This window comes from Cebidichthys violaceus, unplaced genomic scaffold (genome assembly GCF_023349555.1).
Source record: "Cebidichthys violaceus isolate CVI_PGR_0920_01 unplaced genomic scaffold, fCebVio1.0.p SCAF_9, whole genome shotgun sequence".
NCBI classification, from domain to species: domain Eukaryota; kingdom Metazoa; phylum Chordata; class Actinopteri; order Perciformes; family Stichaeidae; genus Cebidichthys; species Cebidichthys violaceus.
The window spans coordinates 14,384,136-14,405,232 of record NW_027176975.1 but is presented as its reverse complement, the minus strand read 5'-3'; the positions used below and the strand labels follow the sequence as shown (position 1 = coordinate 14,405,232).

The window sequence follows — 21,097 nt, the reverse complement described above, 5'->3', positions numbered from 1 at the left end:
CATCGTACACCGTACAACGCGCAGATGTCTCCATCGGTTCAGTGTCACTTTATATTTGACATTATGTGGAAACAAATGAATATGCTGTACAGAAACAGAAATCTTGAAATTTTTTTTTTTTTGCTCAATTTTTCTGCACAGTCCCCCATGGAGTGGAGAGGAACACATGCACTCAGCCTGACAAGTTGCACAATTAAAACTGCCATGCTCTTTCTTCTCCAAATGAATTTACCTCTGATCATTAGGGCACATTATTGTACTGATATTGTAACACACCGCTTGTTTACTGCGTCTGAATCTAAAGTGTTCTTGCTCTCCCTATGTCTTTTTTTTCATTTAAGACATATAGCAGCATCGCCATTGTTGTCACATGTACAGGTTTTTATATTTGGCCCCTTTACACTTAACATGCTCTTAAAAAAAGCCTCACAAATCTACAGGGCTTGTCTCTTGTTTGTGCCCAACCGTAATCTAACAATCAGGGTATAAACGACTACGTGAAAGGTTTATCTCATCTGGATTTTATTTTAATCGGCCCCGTTCATCCATGTCAGAGCAGAGGAAGACGCCAGAGGATCCCGCAGACACCACACAAAGAAGTGGCCTTCTCGCAGCAGCACAACCAATTGAAAGAGAGGAAAAGCTCACTCTCTTCTGCTTGTTTTAAGAATGTGGTATTTTCCTTTTGTGAGGTAGTGAGAGCTGGTCCATGCAGTCATTTTAATCGTCCTTGCAGATCTCAAGCAAGCAGCCTGTTTTTTTCTTCTATTTTTTGCATACTTGATATGAAAAAAAGAGAATCTGAATTAGACTGAAGTGCCTCCTTGTTGGCATGATCTCCCAGACAATGCCCACACAGACGTCAGGACTTTGTTTATTCTCTGACTGTCATGCTCTGTTTGTTTTGCTGGGGAACGCGTCAACACAAATACACACAGATTCACACAATTTTGGAGGGATTGAGAGGAGAGGGTCGATGAGGGATTCTTAATGTGATGCTGAGTGCATGTGAAAGCCAAACCCACTGTGTCCTTCAAATCCCAATAAACTCTGTGCTATAGTTTGAGTACTCCACAGTTTGACTGTCTCTTTATTTCCCTGTCTCCTTTGTCCATGTAGCCACCGAACATTTCCTTGTTCATATTAAAATACAGCTAAATGATAGGAGATACTTTTTTCCTATCATTTACCTAGAGTTCTTCATACATGGAACAGTAGACAGCAAAGCTCTTATCTTCATGGTGACACAATACTGCTGTTTCACGGTATTATTATTTGCAATACTTTAAGAACATCATTACAGGAATACAATATATTGCCACACACTCGTACAGCACAGATCTATGATAAAGTTATTGTGCAGGTGAATCAAGGTGAGTGTATTAAAATATGAATACTTCGGATACCTGCTTAGAGTCCATACCTCACTTTATCTGAAGGATAGTTAATTGTGTCAAGTTTCTAGTAATATATATATATATATATATATATATATAAAGCTGATATGAGGGTTGTGCAGTTTGAGTTTGAAAAATCAAGAGGATAACAACCAACATTACAGTGTTTTATTACTAATGAAAAAAATACTGTCTGTGGAAGCGCAAAGAGGATATTTCATACTTAAAACAATATGACTAATACAACAATGAAAAACTGTTTCATTGTACTTATAGGCATGTCTTGTTTTAAGACAAACCTTTCCTCTATGAAGACCTATTGTCTCCTGGTACATTTATAAACTGAACTATATTAACTATATATTAAAAAAAAATCAACATTATAAAGTTACAAATATGAATCATGACCCTTTGCTAGAAGCCTCTTTGGGTTTTAAAGACTGTAACACACATCATCATTCATTAACATTTTTTTGTCTGGACATCAAAAAAGCTAAAGTGCTCACAGAAAGGCACTTACTTCTCAGAGACAATTTTAAAATACTTTTTAACCTTCTCCGGGTTCACCCTCACCAGATCTACATTAGAAAAATGCAGTTTGCCCCATGCAGGACTGAGGCTCATTAAAGCATAAGGCTGCTCTTGTCAAACAGGGAGCCATTAGAAACAAGCATATGACCCACTTTAGCTCTTAATTCTTTGTCTCAGAAAAAAAGAGCTTTACTGTACAAGAGACATGGACGTGTGGTCTGTCCACGGTGGCTGAGTAATGAGTCAGATAGTACGAGGCCTGTGTGTTCCCATATTAAATGAGAGAACTCACCCTGCAGAAGGCCAGAGCAACTGATGGATAATTATGCCATCTAGCCAGAGGGACATGAGGTTGCAGGTTAAGGTGACTTCAGTGTTTCTTTGGGATTTATTCATATGTTACTGTTTTCTCTGTTGACTAATCAGATGGCCTGCTACTCTCTTGACAGGTTTCCATTCCTGTGGTCATGTGCACTGTTGACTGTGAATACATGTTTGACGTGCAGCCCGCTGAGGCAATATTGATGTTAGATAGTTTGGATTGTGCTTGGACGGAATAAGCAAGGTTGTCAAAATATATGAGCAGCTTGATAAAACATGTTATTAACAGATCATGGTTGCGCTATTGGACGATTAAGCAAGCCTTTTGGAAAAACGTCAAGAGAGTGATTAAATCTTACTCACAGAGGCTGAAAGCAGAATAATGAGGCTGATGTTTGGATGTCGGTATTATCAAATGTGATGTGTTTGACAAAGTCTAACCGCCATGGAAAAACTGACAGGATTGCTCTAACCTTCACTTTTAAAGGGTAGGTTGACTGAGCATATTGTAGCCTACATGATCTGTTACCTTTTATATATACTGTATATTATATATATATATATATATATATATATATATATACATACATATATATATATATATATATATATACATACATATATATATATATATATATATATATATATATATATATATACATACATATATATAGTGAACGCATTTGAGGTGATGAATTATGAAAATATTTAATGGTGCATATATTATATATACTTTGCAGGATATACATATATTCCTGACAAATACTTGTACAGTCAGTTAGTTACATAGTGATGTGTTTTATATCAGGCATACAGTCTTGATTTTATACCAACTACATTTCTTAAAGAGTTTGTTAATACAGTTGGTCCCAGTACTGTTCCATCGACTCTTAAACATGCTGTGGTCCAACCTCTTTTAAAGAAACTCAATCTTGATCCCTGTGTTCTTAACAATTTTAGACCCATTTCTAAATTTCCGTTTTTATCAAAAGTTTTAGAGAAAGTGGTGTCAACCCAGCTTTTAGCTTTTATGTGTCTTAGCAACGTCTTCGAGAAGTTTCAGTCAGGTTTTAGAGCTTTACATTGCACCTGAAACCGCCATCCTCAAGGTATCCAATGATCTCCTTTTAGCAGCCGACAGGGGGGAGAGCTTGATTATAATTATTTTAGACCTAAGTGCAGCCTTTGACACAGTAGACCATTTTAATCAACCATCTTAAAACCTGGGTTGGCATCAAGGACGCTGCACTTAGTTGGTTTTATTCTTACCTTTTAGATAGAGCCCACTCGGTGACCATAGGTAATTACTAATCCTCTACATCTCACGTTACCTGTGGTGTACCCCAAGGTTCAATTTCAGGTCCAATTTTATTTTCCATATACAGTTGTGGTCAAAAGTTTACAAACACTTGTAAAGAACATAATGTCATGGCTCTCTTGAGTTTCCAGTTATTTCTACAACTCTGATTTTTCTCTGATAGAGTGATTGGAACAGATACTTCTTTGTCACAAAAAACATTCATGAAGTTTGGTTCTTTCATGACTTTATTATGGGTTAACAGAAAAAGTGACAAAATCTGCTGGGTCAAAAATATACATACAGCAACATGAATTAGCAATTTTGGTGACTTAGAAAGTTGTGTCAATGAAATGAGCTTCATAGCATGGCCTCTTAACTTCTTGTGAGTGATTATGAGTGACTACAGCTGGTGACTTCTCTGAGGCCATTTAAATAGGGCTCATTGGATACAAACGCCCACAAACGCTACAATGGGAAAGTCAAAGGAGCTCAGCATGGATCTGAAAAAGCGAATCATTGACTTGAACAAGTCAGGAAAGTCACTTGGAGCCATTTCAAAGCAGCTGCAGGTCCCAAGAGCAACAGTGCAAACAATTGTTTGTAAGTATAAAGTGCATGGCACTGTTTTGTCACTGCCACGATCAGGAAGAAAACGCAAGCTATCACCTGCTGCTGAGAGAAAATTGGTCAGGAGGGTGAAGAGTCAACAGAGAACCACCAAAAAGCAGATCTGCCAAGAATTAGAAGCTGCTGGAACACAGGTGTCAGTGTCCACAGTCAAGCGTGTTTTGCATCTCCATGGACTGAGAGGCTGCCGTGCAAGAAGGAAGCCCTTGCTCCAAAAGCGGCACCTTAAGGCTCGACTGAAGTTTGCTGCTGATCACGTGGACAAAGATAAGACCTTCTGGAGGAAAGTTCTGTGTCAGACGAAACAAAAATCGAGCTGTTTGGCCACAATGCCCAGCAATATGTTTGGAGGAGAAAAGGTGAGGCCTTTAACCCCAAGAACAACATGCCTACTGTCAAGCACGGTGGTGGTAGTATTATGCTGTGGGGCTGTTTTGCTGCCAATGGAACTGGTGCTTTACAGAGAGTAAATGGGATAATGAAGAAGGAGGATTACCTTCAAATTCTTCAAGATAACCTAAAATCATCAGCCCGAAGGTTGGGTCTCGGGCGCAGTTGGGTGTTCCAACAGGACAATGACCCCAAACACACATCAACAGTGGTAATGGAATGGCTAAATCAGGCTAAAATTAGGGTTTTAGAATGGCCTTCCCAAAGTCCTGACTTAAATCCCATTGAGAACATGTGGACAATGCTGAAGAAACAAGTCCATGTCAGAAAGCTATCAAATTTAACTGAACTGCACCAATTCTGTCAAGAGGAGTGGTCAAAGATTCAACGAGAAGCTTGCCAGAAGCTTGTGGATGGATACCAAAAGCGCCTAATTGAAGTGAAAATGGCCAAGGGACATGTAACCAAATATTAGCACTGCTGTATGTATATTTTTGACCCAGCAGATTTGATCACTTTTTCTGTTAACCCATAATAAAGTCATGAAAGAACCAAACTTCATGAATGTTTTTTGTGACAAAGAAGTATCTGTTCCAATCACTCTATCAGAGAAAAATCAGAGTTGTAGAAATAACTGGAAACTCAAGAGAGCCATGACATTATGTTCTTTACAAGTGTATGTAAACTTTTGACCACAACTGTACATGCTCCCACTAGATCAAATCATCCAACGTCATAATGTCTCTTTTCATTGCTACGTAGACGACACACAGATATACCTTCCATTGAGAGCTGATGACCGAAGAAGTCTAACTGCTATTTTAGAGTGTCTTAATGATAGCAAGTGTTGGATGGCACAACATTTTCTTCAACTCAATAATTCAAAATCAGAAATCATATTATTTTGTCCCCCAAACCTTATCAGTCCCATTAAAAGTGTCCTTACCCCCTTGTCCGTTAAAATAAAGTCCACTGCCAGAAACTTATGAGTAGTATTTGATTCAGATTCAAGCTTCAAACCACAAATCACAAAAGTTGTCCAGTCCTGTTTCCTTCAAATTAGAACAATCTTCAAAATCAAATCAATTCTCTCTCACCCTGACCTGGAAAAAGTAATTCATACATTCATCTTTTCAAGACTCGATTACAGTAACTCTCTTCTCTCTGGCATCAACCAAAAGTCACCCTCTTGCCTCCAAGTTCAGAAGGCAGCAGCTCGGCTTCTCACTGGTTTTAATAGAAGACATTACATCACCACAATCCTGGCTTCTCTTCACTGGCTCCCTGTTCCTTTTAAGTCTTACCTTAGTTGTCGTGCTTTGTTGGGCCTCACTGTTGAGCTTCCTGTTGTTGTTGTTGCTGTACAAAGCACTTTGTAAATTCAGATTTTAAAGGTGCTATATAAATAAAGTTATTATTATTATAAAGTTATTATGTTTGGGGTCAATTAGACTTCCTGTTAGACTTGATATGAACAAACTATATAAAAACTCCAGTAACAGAAATCCAAAATTACAGTACTGTCAACACCAGTTACTGATATGTATACACTGCATATATATAGTACTTTTTAACCATGTCATCAGTTTAAAATCATGTTTATAAGCAATTCTCATAAAATCAAGAAACATTTTTTAAGTATAGATGTGATAAAACAGTGTTGAGTAAGTTTTTTGAGTTGTTAAAGAGAGCCTTAAGTCTCAATGACAACAAACAGAACATTAGGATAATGGCTGGTCATTTCCGCTCAGCGAAAATTATACCAGAGATATGCTTCTAACTCAGATATCAATCATAACAAAGAAGAAACAAGCCAAACTGAATTTCATTTTTTGCCTTCAAATTCCAAATTAAGCTGTAATGGACCATTAAGGGATGGATGAGTCACTCAGGGTCCCTCCCACTGACCTCTCTTTTAGGTACGTTCATCACTGAAGAGAGGTTGTCTCTCCTATATCACCCACTGGTATGGGAATGTTTGTGAATGTGTGTGCGTGTGTGTGTGTGTGTGTGTGTGTGTGTGTGTGTGTGTGTGTGTGTGTGTGTGTGTGTGTGTGAGCAATGTAGTGGGCACCGGACGTTATCTGACACAGTGTTTGTGAGAGTCTGAGACATGCTCGTCGTGTCCGCCACACAACCTTGGCGACATGGCCAGTGAGGGGATGTGTGTGTGTGTGTGTGTGTGTGTGTGTGTGTGTTTATCTACGTAGTGATAGCCCGGCGGCCTTGTGGGTACTGCTGTTATATATTCAGACACTTTCAAACCTCCACAGTTAGAAATCCAAGTCTTCGCTACAGAACTCTCAGCCATCGGTTCACATCTTTCAAGAAGTTTTACAGCTCAGCCAAATATTTAACCTTTGTGCTCTACTTGCTTTTACACTTTTCTAGTTCTCTTAAAGCTACAACAAACTCATATAACAGAAAATGCTGCCTGCAACCTTCAAACTGTTTGCTGGCATCTCATATCGGCATACAAGGAACATGACAGGTGAGTGAGACAGTCCTATTTAGACTGACATTGAGCAATCTTGCGTTTTTAAATTTATGAGTTCTGCATAGAGCCGAGGGTCAGTGTGGCTGAATGACAAAAATGAAGGAAGAATAAAGCTAAAACTTAAATTTTGTATCTTCTGTTCTTGTGATTGTCTTCCTTTTCATATACAGAATTTGCAATCAATGGATTTAAAATGGTAGAAACTGTGTATTTCTTCCCTCTGCCTCAACAGGTTTAAGGAAGAATGCCATTGAGGCCATTCACCATGAGCTGAACAGACTGGCAGGTCCGGGCCCCAGTAACTGGATCAGCCAGGTCCGCCGACGAAGCTCTCTCCTTAGTGAGTTGTTAAATGTCGAGACAGATAGAAATAATGCTGCCATTGAGTATCAGACTTAAAAATACAGAAACATAATAGTGGAAGTTGACAGACACATTTTACTGCCAAGGTTCTCGGATTGAAGAAGAGGAGGGGTACAATGAGGAGGAGATGTCTTACTTGAAGCAAGGTGAGGATGCACTGCAGAAAGCCATCAGCATCCTCAGCGAACAAGACGGCTGGACCATTGAAACTGTAGCCGTGAGTATTGAGGCCAGGCACACAGAATAGAAGAATATTTCACTAAGTATTTATAAATTAAAACAGTACAGCAGTTGTCATGTTGTGATTAAAGGTGTGGCTCTTAAGAGTGAACGTTCTGGTGATGAGAATAGATAATGTGACACTATCCACTGTAGATGTTTTCAAATATGAATGAAAATATGTGAGCCCTTCCATTACTTCTTTACACAACTCCTCAGGCAAATGGAGACAAAGTCTTGAGTAAGGTGTTGCCTGATATTGGGAAGGTGTTCAAGCTGGAGGTGATGTTGGAGCAACACTCTGACAATCTTTACGAGGAGTTGGTGGGAAACATGGAGCAAATGGGGGAGTGGAACCCTAACGTCAAACAGGTTAAGGTAAGAGAGAGGCCGCCCCAGGGGTTGGGATATGAACAGGGATCCCCTTTAGATTCTGCTACCTAAAATGAAGTTTCACAATTCACAACGAGACATACTGCATATCAATCCAAGAACACTGATAGATTTTCACAATGGGATCCCACAGATCCTTCAAAAGATCGGCCAGGACACAATGGTTACCCATGAGGTTTCTGCAGGGACACCCGGTAATGTGGTGGGGCCGAGGGACTTTGTCAGCGTCCGCTGTGCCAAGCGCCGTGGCTCCACCTGCTTCCTGGCAGGAATGTCAACTCAGCACACGAAAATGCCTGAGCAGAGGGGTGTGGTGAGGTGAGCTCTCACCTGAGGGGGAAAATAATGTACTTGTTGTGATACGTGCAAGCATTTATCTTAAGAGTAAATAGACTATTTTATGTGCAATGGATGGATGAGAATATCTCATGCAGTTTAAACTGATGTTGTACATTGATCTTTTCATTTTTCAGGGCGGAGAATGGCCCTACCTGTATAGTCATGAAGCCATGTGCCGAAGACCCAAATAAGACCAAGTTCACCTGGTTACTAAGCATAGATCTAAAGGTATGTGACTTTTATTTCCCACAGTAACCACACTGATCCGTATTGAAATGTATTCAAGAACTAAAAGTAAAACTATGTAAAGTGTCTAATCATCATGTTATACAATCTAACATTGTCTTTTTCTGTGTCGTCTGCAGGGCTGGATCCCAAAGACGATCATAAACAAAGTGCTCTCTCAGACTCAGGTGGACTTTGCCAACCACCTCCGGCAAAGGATGGCCAATAATGTTTCTATGGAGATGGCTCATGCCTGCTGACTTGGGCTTTGGCACAATGTGCTGAACAGTGGCAGAGAAGCAAACTGTGCTCATTAAAAAAATCAAACGTCAGCTTATAACTGCTGAAACAATACAAAAATCCAGAGTGTATTAAGGAGATCAGATGAAGATGATGCTTGTCTGAGATCTTAGAAAAATCTGAGCACAGATGTTGGTTTCAATTGGCAAATGTGTGTTTTTCTTTCCCCTCTTAATAGAAAATCTGTCATGAGATTTTGATTTCTGATACATTGCTTCATATCCCTCCACTCTACCTTAGCAGACACATTGAGTCAGTGTGAGCGGTAAAACGCATACCAAACTATACATTTCCTTCTGATAACACACTAGTTATTGTTGCTCCCTCTACTGTAAAACTGCACTTTTATTTCAGTGTTTTATTTATTGATGCTGCGCAGATGCATTACATTACAATGACTGCCAAGTGAATAAACTATTGCAAAGTCATTGGTATTTATGTTTTTATGCTTTTATTATGCTGTTGGAAAAGCAATTTGGAGAATGATTACTCTGCCCTTTCCTGAATAAAAGCTCATAAAACATTTCATTGGTCGTGCTTAAGAATAAAAACATAGTCCACACATATACCTGGTCACACAGACTTTGAATAGCAGAGATTCTACCACCATAAGAAGAAAAGAAAAAAAATACCAAAAAAGCAAAACTGAAAGCCAAGAACTCATCTTGGAATTTACACAGCAATTGCACAATCATTTGACAGGGAGGAGATGGATGGATTTAAAGGCTCTTTTTTAAGCCATGAGAAATGTAGTTCATTAAAAAATGTTTCCCTGTTCCTTGATGGGTTTTCAGCCTGACAGTCTGCCAGAATGAGCAGGTGTTTGGCCATTCGGATGTGTGTGGAGCCCAGCAGCGTGCAGTTCAGCGTGAGCCAGCAGCACATTCCACAAGATCAAGTAACGGTGAATTTCACCACAAACAGGAAATCTGTCCTCCATTTTTACCAGTTGTGTAACATTTTTTCCTATTTTGTGTGTCGATCCAAGATATAACAACTCACTTTCTTGGGATGTAGTGCAGACTACAGGGGCCAGGACTAAGTTTAAGAGTAGAGGTCTCACTTTCTGTCTCACATGATTAAGTTGGCTGCAAGATATTCACCATCACTACTGCACAATTATTCAATTGTGACATACTAAGACTAGACAAGACTGAAGCCTAAAGGAAGCTTCTGAGGTGAAATAAAGGGTGAGCTGTGTTAGCCCATTTCATAATCATTTTGAGAATTTAGGCCTTCGACAAATGCACATTTTGGTTGGTCCTGCCTTCATTCTCCTCCAAATAAAACAAACTTCAGCAGCATAGTTCCAAGGACTGCCTTGCGCAATGCAAAACAAACATATTTTTCTTGGAAGAATGTCCCAGAGGGTAATAATTGACATCTGCTTGAAATCCTTAAAATATTTAACATTAGCAGATGTGAGCAGAGTTGTTGTGACTTGGAGATCTTGTTCTATTATTTGTGTAACGCAAGTAGCAGAGAAATTCTGGGATAGGGGAGGGAAAATTATCCAATGCAGTGTAATAAGCACAGGAATACAAAACAAGCTATTTATCAGTCATATTGAATCCCTGTTACTGAGAACAGCCCTCATAAAATCTATATTTATTGTTTCATCCACTTTTCATGTGTCTTTGACTGAAAAACAACTCCAAATATCGTCTTAAAATCTTTGTTTTATAGGCCTTTAAATATTAACATACTCATGAGAAAGAAAGAAAATTAAGCTCTTCATTTTAAGCAAAGAACAGTAGCTGTGTTGAAGGGAGGTATAGATAGAAAAGGAGGTTCTCTGAGCCCATAATATCGGCGAGAAAGAGAGAGAGCGGGAGCAATGACGTAATGAAGCTACAGTCCGACAGGGAACCACAATTCCCATGATGCACTAGAAATTACCGTGGCCACTGGACGGGGGAAGGGAAGCTGAGATTGGAGGGAGAAACAGTCAGAAACTGAGGTACTTTTGAAATGCTTCATATCGCATAATATATTCGGACAGGTCACAGCACGCAATGTTTTGTAGCGTTTTTTTAAATATACCTTTTAAACAAAAGCAGGTTAATCCGTTTGGTGCTGTCGGGAGTCCATCCCCGTTACAGTTCAATAGAGCTACAGCTAGCCCGTTAGTTAGCCTGACAGCTGGCTTTTTCTTGTGATAGCTGTTAGGTCTCGACTGCTTCATTGCACTTCATATTCATGACACAAACTGTTAAAGCTGTTTGCGGCAATTTCTGGCTGGCTTTGCATGCAACCTAAGTAAGTAACGCATTGTCTGTTTGAGGAGAAGCTGTAGCTGCGTCTGTGTGCCTGCGGGTTGCTAGCTGACATATTGCTAGCTGACATATTGCTAGCTTGTTGGTTGCTACAGATAATGTTGCTACGTTGCTACTGTACCGTTAGCTGTCAAAGCAAACTTGTCATCTCACAAAGATGGACTTACTCGAGACATTTTTGAGATTTTTTTTTTTTGACACAGTGCATTTAAATCTGCAGTGATTTATTTTGACACCTTAGTTACACATATCAGGCATTTAGACAGTAGTGGAGGAAGTAATAGATTACTTATATAAATAGTAATGCCATTCTGTAAAGAAACAACATTACAAGTAAAAGCCATGCCTTAAAAATGACACAAGTGAAATATCCAAAGAATGAAAAATAAAAGTACTCAATGCAGAAAATTGCTACCCCTCTGAGTCATATACTTTTGCATTATTTAATTGTGATTTATGTGCAATTAGCAATACATGAGCTCTTTATATGTTGTATATGTAAAATCTTAATTTGTAAAATAACTTGTATAGCTGTAAAATAAATGTTAAGTAAATTCAAGTACAACTACCTCAAATATGTATTTAAGTATTGTAAATGTTTGTGTATTTCAATTGTTCTTTTTGTTCTAGTTTTCCAGATATTCTGTACATATGACCGCCCCTCCTCAGGACTCTGACCATACCAGAACTCTATCCATGACCCACATCTCACTGGACACCTTCACTTTTTACTTTGGACATGTGCTGCTGTTTCATGTGAGGCTGAAGACATAACACAGCTCTGTTTCAAAGTGAATTAAACCGCAGCTGTGCTCGTAAACCTCTCGGTGCGTACTAGATTTGTCTTGAGTGCCAAAGAAATGAAGTGTCTCGGACAGGGAGAGCCCAGCCCTGAAAAGCAATGTCATTATCCAGCGTCTGTGTACGTCTGATGGGGCTGAGGAGTGAACCCGCTGGCCAAACACATCTGCGGAGAAGAGGAAGGAGGCAGGTTTCCAGAAACGTCGTGCATTGATGGATAGCCATTTCCTCGTGTCAGCTCTTGTAGACCGATACCTGCGCATTCCTGTCAGTGTACACACTCAAGGTTGGACTTTATAGTAGATAATAAAACCGAGCTGCCATCTCAACCGCACAATCGTCGCTGTAACGCAGAAAAGGAGAATAATATGATGTGCACAATATGGATTTCTTCTGCAAGTTATAGCTTTGGTAAATCATACTTGTAACTGGACATTTGAGGAGAAAAGCATAGATATTTGCTGTCACTACTAATGTGCACTACAGAAACCATGGTGGTCCTTGCATCAGATCCTCAGCCCATCTCAGTCCATGACTACAGAAGCCTTTAGAGGCCAGGATCTGGAACACGCTCGTCAGCCAACACACATAACTCATATGCAATGGAAGAAGGCATTGATGTCACAACCCACACTGAGGTAATATTATTTCACCTTTTGTTCTCAAAATTTGTAACTGTTTAATATCATTCCAGTGTTTTTGTTTACAGCAACTTAACACCATTAAAACATAAAGCAACACCTGCTGTGTTGGTCGACAGAATGGAAGAAGGTGCTACCTGTTGCCATATTGATTATTGACCCTCAGGGATAAATGTTCCTTTCCTGGACCACACTGTTTAATAAAGAATTAAGAGCTCATTTGTTTAAGCAGTTCTGTCACGTGTGAAAATGAAGGCCTAAGGTTGAAAGTTGTTTAGGTGTAATCTCTGGTCTGGCTTGCTGACAAGGCATTCCCCTTATCCCCAGCTTGGTTTTCTAGCCATAACATTACTTATTGCTCCCTGGTCTCTATCCTTGTGTACTGCTTTTTTTGTAAACAGTCGGATAAGTATGTCCCCTGTCTGGCTGGGACAGTAACAGGGCAGGGACAGTTTTCAGTTTTCCTCAAAGGAAGTGTACCCTCAAACTACCGGATCTACCAACACAAGATGCATCCGAATAAGACAGAATAAGTGTTCAACTTATGAGATAGCTCTGAGATTTAATTTGGCTTGTTGTACAAAATGTTTTTCACTAAACAGAGATTACAGGGACGTCAGAGCTACAAAAATAAAATATAATATAGAAGCATGCCATGATAATGAATTGCTTGTCTTAAGAGCAGTGAAAGCTGTGCTACTTTTACCTTGTATGTCTGAAGCATCTGCTCTGTGTTGCTGGCCTCCTCTTAGGGCCTGAATGGTTTGTCCCGTGAATGTAAAGCATTAGAGGATATCACCAATGGACACTCCAACCATAAGCCTGTGAGCAAAAATAACTTTTCATTGATCCATTGCAATTTTGTTTTTCTTTGCAAGTCTTTTATTTCTTAACTGACAATTCAAACTTTTGTCTTCACAGGTCATGAACGGACTGATAATTAGTCACAGTGTCAAAGACCATACCAACGGCAATGCATCACTCAGATCCCTGCCGGTAATTAAACTTCATTCTCAGCATCGCACTGCAACCAGCATGTCCCACCTTGAACGTAAGGTAATCCATTATTTGGTAATTGTCCAGATTTCAGCACTGAAGCAGAATGGTCTTCTGCAGAACCTGGCAGCCGGAGGGGACCAGCCTAAACCTGCAGGTAATACACACATACTCTTCACACAACCTCCCCTTTGTCTCGCATCCTCTTCCCACCGGAATGTGAGACAGTGTATCCTAGATACCAGGCAGCTGCTGCAGGTAAAAACCGCCCTCAGAAGTGCAGGTTGCCTGCTTGGAGGAAGCACAGGGTCTCAGTGGCACACTCTGAGTGATGCAGGTCTGTTCGAGAGGAAGGATTTATGACTGAGAATGAATTGGATGGGTGTCAACCATCGCACCATAGCCCATTGGCTGAGAAGATACTCATCACCCATCTGTGCTCCTGGTGTTTGACACAGTTGGGTGTTTTAGCTTTACGTCTTACATTATTTGTTTTTGTATTATCTCTGCAGAGGAAAATGTGGAGTTGGAAAAGGCCAGAGAAGAGTGGGAGGCTCTGGAGAACGTCCAACCAGGTCAGATACATCTTGCTGTATCACCTGTTTGCGTTAAGATACTGACTGCTTTGTTGAATTTTATTTTATTTTTGCCTTTATGTTGCTGTTCCAAAAGATTAACGTTGTATGTGATATCCTCCAGCTATCACTGAGGACTCAAACCCAACTCCACTCATCTCCTTCAATGAAGCCCTGCAGTACTTCCAGACCACAGACCTTGGGGACTTGATGGTAAGGAACACTACTTATCCCCAAATTATATTTCAATAAAGCTCTCAAATAATAGCAGAAGTAGCAGTTTGTAAGAACAAATAAAGGCTAAATTCAACAAAATGTATATTTCCACCACATTGTTTTGCTATTTGCAGACTTTGAGTTTGTCACAGTAAAAGATTCCCAGGGATGGAAAGGGAATCATTTTCTTAAAGCTTCTTAAAGCAACAGCAAATTAAAAATAATGTAATTTTGAAATAAATATGAAATAAAGACCTGTCTCACATGCATCACTTGTCAGTAAGGGAAATAAAGAAGTGTGTGTGTGTGTGTGTGTGTGTGTGTGTGTGTGTGTGTGTGTGTGTGTGTGTGTGTGTGTGTGTGTGTATATATGAGAGTGATATACATGTATAATTATTTTAGTAAAATTAAATTGCAATTCTCTTGTCTAGCCATTATGATACAAATATTTACATAAGTATTAAGTGGATTACTTTTGGAACATGTACTGATAGTGCTAACTATAGTTTTTAAGCGGTATTGTATTTCTGCTCCTACCCCCATGTGTAGAAGAACATCCAGCCAACCGTTCGCAGGACAGGTCTGGCAGCGATCACACATTTCCTCTTCGGACCTCCGCGGCTGCACAGGGAACTCCTGGAGGAGAGGGATTTGGTATTTGCCATCGCACAGTGTGAGTGTGTGTGTGTTTTCTGGGCTTGTTTGTGTAATCATCCCCGCCATGTGTCAAATTTACGAGTGCATCCAATAAACCACTGATTTTCACTCCTGCATATTTTTGTGTGTGTGTGTTTTTTATAGGCCATGTGGACAACAGCCAAGCGGTCCACATGCGTGTCCTCCAGACCATTTACAAGAGGCTGATTGGCAGCAGGCTGGACTGTCCTCGCTTTGGGGCGCACTGGGAAAACATCGGTTTTCAGGGTGAGAGACGTACTCTGTTCGCTCCTTCGCTGTGGATACAGCGGTCCAAGTCTGTTGATGGTCACATTACATTAATCTTGCTAGTGAACTGCTCTTTAATTTCACAATGTAATTGCTTTTTAATTGTTAAGGAATGTTATGATTCTGATAGTTCTGAAGCCTCTGTGTGATGCTATAATATTTATTTTAGAAAAGACGGTTATATATCCAAAATAATTGACGGTATTTATAACAAGGAAACATCATGACTCAATGTGTTGTTTTGTTTTCTGTTGCTGCAGGTACAGACCCAGCCACCGACCTACGTGGCACTGGTTTCTTAGGACTGATGCATACGCTGTACTTTGTGATGGACCCAGAGACTCTCCCGTTGGCTCGAGACATCTACAAGTTATCACAACATCCGACACAGGTATCACCGAGGCGCAACCGGCTTGCAATTCAATTGCCTATGCAAGCAGATTCGGCTAATGTGTGCATGCATGTGTTTTATTCTGGAATCAGATTTCACTAATCCCTCAGAGACACTGAAACACCTCCCACTCCAGGCGTGCTACATTTGTAGCTGAACCTGACCTTTGTCCTGCCTGCAAAGGGAACTACAGCGAAAAAGAGAATTTCCCCTCAGGGATCAATAAAGTCAGCTACAGAACGAGCTGGTTTCAGGCCTTGCTCCTGTAGCCTCTGTAAGCACTACGTGTGGACCGACGTTTCCTTGTGTATTTTCTCTGGTTTAGAACTTTCCATTCAGTGTGATGTCAATCAACATGACCCGCATCGCTCTGCAAGTACTCAGAGAGGAAGCCATGTCCAAGTAGGTCACTGATCCTCAGTTTTTGTTTTTATTGCGTCCTTTTTGACTATGTATGTGGCTCGCTGCCTATTTGTCACACCGTTGTCTTCTGTCACGCCAGGGAGTGCAATCGTCGTCAGCAAGTGGTTGGTGTGCTGAATGAGTTCTACGTCGCCACGTATCTGCACCTGTACCAACTGTGGAAGACCCAACAGAAGACCATCGTTGACTCTGGCTTTGTACTAAAAGGTAAAGAAAGTGGTGTACGGTTTCTACGATCACTAGGCACTTTTTTAAAGGATGTTTGTTTGTTTGTAATGAGAAGATCTGTCGTTCTGTTGCAGATGCATTTTATTCCCAGTGAAAGAGTTGCATGTATCCGAGTCTCTAATAATTTTTTTGTGCTATCAGATCGAGACTACATAAGAACTAGCATAACACACCTGAACCTCTAGTCGCATTGTTTTGACAAATAAGAAGAATGAGTGAAATGAAAAAGTCCTACAATGTTAGAGCGCTAAATTGCTTGAGTATTCTTTTAACTGTACATGTTAAACAACCACATTTAATCAGACTGAAAGTTAAATGAGAAGACCCATAGCTTTCTTATATCTGTCGGTTAAATATGAAGCTATGCAGCTTGTAATAGTGCGTAGCTCACAGCTAGTACAAAAAAGGAAACGGGACAACAGCTTGGCTTGGTATTTAATGGACAGTTATGTGAGTGTTATCAATCTTCTCATGTATACTCAAAAATGTCAAACTCGTCCTTTAAATGAGTCGCGTGTCTCTGCAGTGAACTCAAAATCAGACTGCAGAGGCACAGATTGTCATACCAGTGTGAGTCCCACAGTTTCTGTGTTTTTCTAACCCTTCAGAGGTGGAGTTGTTTGCCAAAAAGAACCCCAAGCAGATGCTGCGCCGACTAGAGGTCTTCCTGAAAGAGAGGCGGGCAGGTGGAATCCCCCGTGGGACGTCGCCGGACCCTCAGGCCCAACAGCCCTCTCCCTGCCTGGGGGCCAGAGCCGGGACGGGACAGGGAAGCAAGGGAAAGGAGATGCACTTCACAGGAGTGTGTGAACTTCCGCCAGACATGGAGGGAGAGGCCAGACTCATCTAAGCTAGACTCTGTGTGAGTGCGTTCGTGTTTGCGTGTGTGTGTGTGTGTGTGTGTGTGGGGGGGGGGGGGGTGGTTGGGTGGGTATGTATGTATGAGAGAGAGAGAGAGAGAGAGAGAGAGAAAAAGAGAGAGAGAGAGAGAGAGAGCAATCCTGTTTGTGAGTACATCTATCACGGTATGTGTGAGTGGCTTACTCTCAGAGAGCTAAAACCCCACCAGTCACTGATCTAAGACCTGCTTTCTGAACCTATTCAAACACTTCCACTCCTTCCATTGACGCTGGGGTGCTGCACTTTGATCAGATAAAGCGTTGGGGGTCTTTTAGATTTCTGTTTCATTTTGTTTTATTAATGTTTAATTTATTTTTGTAAACGGAGAACACAGAACAGTCAAATATAAAGAGCTGATGCAGGTCAAAAACACAAAGTGATTGTTGCACTTTTATGTGGATTTAGTAGACAAAATTAGATAGCTGTCAAATTCTTGGTTAAACTCTACCTTCCTAGAAGTCCAAAATGTCCCGAGGATCTCAATCAGGGTCTGTTAACATGGCAGAGTGGGGGAGCGTGACGTCCCCTCTCGCTCTAAGATACAGCTCCATCACACGAGCAGCCTAAAAGCTCATAATACATATTGTTAAACGCTCTGTTAAATTTATGGCGATAAGAGAGAACTAAACCACTTTCAAGCCATTCTACAGAGCGAACATGAAGCAAGTTTTCTCTCGGCGCGAGTGGAGAGCGGCAGATAGAAAAACCCAGGGATGTTACAGAACTCTTTGAGCAGGGAGACGACATTACCAGTAGATTCTCAAATATCTCACACTATAGGCTTTGAATGCAGCTTGCTTTGAAGGTGTGATGACTTCTGCATTCTCTGTTAGAGCGCGAATGAAATGTTGGTCATGTGAGAGATGTGCAAGAATGGTCCAGATGTGTGGAGGCATAGCCAGTTGTTGCTGTTGCACGTGGGTCTGATAGACTTAGTCCAGAGCTCCCACTAATGGGGGGAATATATTTTAAATAATTAAAAAAAAAAACTATTTTAGACCTTTCTGAAGGGACAGCTGTCATAACTTCACAGTTGTCATGAAAGCAGTTCAGAACATTGTTGTTAAACTGATGGCTGAGTGACCGTGAGAAGGGTTTTTGACTCCACTTTTAAATTCCACCAGAATGTAAGGAAATCCTCTATTCTTAACTTTTCGCGGTTAAAGCCAAGAAGACATTTCATAACAGAGGCTGTGTGCTCGGCTTGGTGCCGGCTAAAGTGGAAGGTCTGGTATGAGCTTTCTCTACATTCCGTTATAAAGCATGTGATTGTAATTTTATTTGACCAGTTGAAAGTGTGTGTGTGTGTGTGTGTGTGTGTGTGTGTGTGTGTGTGTGTGTGTGTGTGTGTGTGTGTGTGTGTGTGTGTGTGTGTGTGTGTGTGTGGAAATGAATAAGCTGATATTGATGAAGGGTGCCTCTCCTAGGAGATGTATAGTACAGTATGCAATCCCAGCTCTCACTCAATGATAATCAAAACGATAGTGCTGTGTGACGATAGAAATCGTTCCTAACTTCAGGGTTTGTGCGCTTGTGCAAGCAAATGTGTTTGTATGGATGTGTGTGTGTTGTATGACAGGAACTGACTACAGATGGGGTGCTTTCCTCTGCACACAATAAGCCAGCTTTACTAAGTACTTGATCCATCAAGCTGCAAAGACGGTACTTTTGTCATTTTAAAAATGGTACATAACATTTCTGAGGACAAGATTTATTCCAAACAAAGAACACATTCTTTGGTTTTTAAAAAACAAAAACAAATGTTGGTTCTGGACACAAGCTGCAGTCAGCGGCTCGGTGGCCTGGGATGGATAGAGTTCCTCAGCAAAGCTGGTTCCTGCTTTGTGCTAATGTGAAACCGTCTCCCATCGTCGTAGTCTCAATCTGTAGCATGTTCAGGTAGCACTAGTACTGTAGCATCTTATAGCCTCCTCCTCCTCTTCGTAAAGCTTGTCGATGTCATGTCTCAGTTACAGTCCGTAGTGTCAATTGGTGCGCAAACTGTTACTACTATAGCACATTTATTTAGTATTTGCATTAAGCCTCCTTCGGTAGACACACATTTAGTTGGCGCAGCGTATGTTTTGGAGAGATGTGGGATAGGCTTGACATGTTATTGAGCTCAACCTTGTCTTCTAAGAAGGTAACAGTTAAAACGGTGCCTACATCCAGTGGAGCCATGTGGGGTAGAGCGCTGGTTTATCTTTGTTTCCTTTTCTTTCTTTCTTTTTCCTTTCCTTCTTTCGTTTGATACACCGTGCCACAGTAGACTTCCTCCATTCATGTAAACGCAGTAAACAGAGTTGATGTGACCCCCTAAAACATGCAGGCCTAATGGATATATACATAAAGAATACACAAGCAAGTACATTTTCCATCTTAACATCTGCTCATATAGTTGTACTTTGTCATCTCCATTCTCAACCATATAACTTCAAAAATGAGCTGATGTAGTTTAGCCAATTGTTTGCGAGTGTTTTGATCGAACAGGAAAATTTGCACTGTTGTAGATATTTGATAGTATGTGTGACGTATGCAAGAGGAAACAGGCCATCTTCAATAGCCATAATGTTCATTATCGCCCACCTCATTAACAGGCTTCGTGAAGTCCGACTCCCCTCCTCCCTCTAAGAAAAATTGCACCATGGATATGATCTCGCATTTAGTTTTATTAAATTTTAAACTGAGGAGCAGTACAGTGTATGTAAATCAGGAAGTTTGTATATAGAGAATTAATGATTGTAACTGTATGATTGTCTATAGGGCATTATACTGAAACACATTGCTTACCTCAAGACTTGAGACAAATCTCTCCTTTCTCTCTCCTGATATCCGTCAGACTCTCTTTTCATTTCCTTGTACCTAGGCCTTCTCTCATACCAATTGGACATGTTATATAATGTATATTCAACACCTGAAGTACTACGTAATAGCAAACTAACACAAAAGCTGGTCAATGTTATGTGTATTCTATTTAAAGACACATTTATAGACTATATAGGCCCACACACGCTCTGATAACACATCTGCAGATGATAAAATCCTTTTTAAGATGATCTATAATTGGCTGATGTTTACCATGTTTGAAATAAGCTGGTTCTCTTGTGGCTTCAGTGATGGTTCAGTATACTTTTGCTGTGTTTTAAGTGTTTGATGTCCGGAAAACACTCAGAAACAATCCGGTCTTTACAGCTACAGTCGCAAACAAACAGTTCAATATGATTGTGAAGATATAGACTTGATAAGCAGTCATATGTTGTATGCTTTGAAGTTGGTATATATTCAGTATCCAAACTAGACATAATTTATCCTCTCATATTACCAAAAGTCATATTTTCAGCAGTTGTAATAGATCATATTCTTATGCGTTGATCATCGTTTGGAATCTCTTCAGTTGTGACACCAGAACCAAGAGAAGAAGAAAAAAAAGAAACAGGTTCTTGCAGGATGTCGGATGCTCTGAGAGGTGTGGTGTGAAGTTCTGCTTCAAGTACAATCACTTCTCTCAATATCCTGCGCTTTATATGAAGGTGTTTTCCTGTTGCCGTCGTCGTCGTCATGTCCCTCAGAGCATTTTATGACTGTACCTTGATTGTAGAAGCCCTATTTTATACTGAGAGTTATTTCAGAATACAGTATGTGCTGTTGTACATTAAATGTATTGTATGGAGAAAGCTAAATAAATGCTGTTTAAAAACTGATGTATTTTCTCTGTGGAATCATTGAGTCCTTTGTGTCCTTCTAATAAATACTTTTACTGGGATGTGTCGTCTTCCAACTGAAACCGGCGAATTTTTCCATTT

At 40.4% G+C, this 21,097-nt stretch overlaps 2 protein-coding genes across 2 annotated transcripts; both read left to right on the top strand.

Moving 5' to 3' along the window:
- Positions 1-6,867: 6,867 nt before the first annotated feature.
- Positions 6,868-9,330, top strand: star (steroidogenic acute regulatory protein). Its single transcript, XM_068703475.1, has 7 exons — positions 6,868-7,057; positions 7,296-7,403; positions 7,513-7,643; positions 7,865-8,023; positions 8,172-8,356; positions 8,512-8,605; positions 8,743-9,330. The coding sequence occupies exons 1-7, from the start codon at positions 6,994-6,996 to the stop codon at positions 8,860-8,862; spliced, it is 861 nt and encodes a 286-aa protein (XP_068559576.1). The 5' UTR covers positions 6,868-6,993; the 3' UTR covers positions 8,863-9,330.
- Positions 9,331-10,787: 1,457 nt separating this feature from the next.
- elmod3 (ELMO/CED-12 domain containing 3) lies at positions 10,788-20,995 on the top strand. The gene is made up of 13 exons (XM_068703419.1): positions 10,788-10,862; positions 11,809-12,617; positions 13,373-13,444; positions 13,542-13,616; positions 13,704-13,773; positions 14,129-14,191; positions 14,316-14,404; positions 14,957-15,080; positions 15,209-15,331; positions 15,613-15,743; positions 16,069-16,145; positions 16,246-16,373; positions 17,003-20,995. The coding sequence occupies exons 2-13, from the start codon at positions 12,582-12,584 to the stop codon at positions 17,242-17,244; spliced, it is 1,230 nt and encodes a 409-aa protein (XP_068559520.1). The 5' UTR covers positions 10,788-10,862; positions 11,809-12,581; the 3' UTR covers positions 17,245-20,995.
- The last annotated feature ends 102 nt before the right edge of the window (positions 20,996-21,097 follow it).

Coding starts and splice junctions, on each gene's coding strand:
- star (XM_068703475.1), top strand. CDS start 6,994: ATGCTGCCTGCAACCTTCAAACTGTTTGCTGGCATCTCATATCGGCAT. Junction 7,058..7,295: donor GCATACAAGGAACATGACAG/GTGAGTGAGACA, acceptor CTGCCTCAACAG/GTTTAAGGAAGAATGCCATT. Junction 8,024..8,171: donor CTAACGTCAAACAGGTTAAG/GTAAGAGAGAGG, acceptor GGGATCCCACAG/ATCCTTCAAAAGATCGGCCA.
- elmod3 (XM_068703419.1), top strand. CDS start 12,582: ATGGAAGAAGGCATTGATGTCACAACCCACACTGAG. Junction 13,774..14,128: donor GGACCAGCCTAAACCTGCAG/GTAATACACACA, acceptor TTATCTCTGCAG/AGGAAAATGTGGAGTTGGAA. Junction 16,146..16,245: donor AGAGAGGAAGCCATGTCCAA/GTAGGTCACTGA, acceptor CTGTCACGCCAG/GGAGTGCAATCGTCGTCAGC.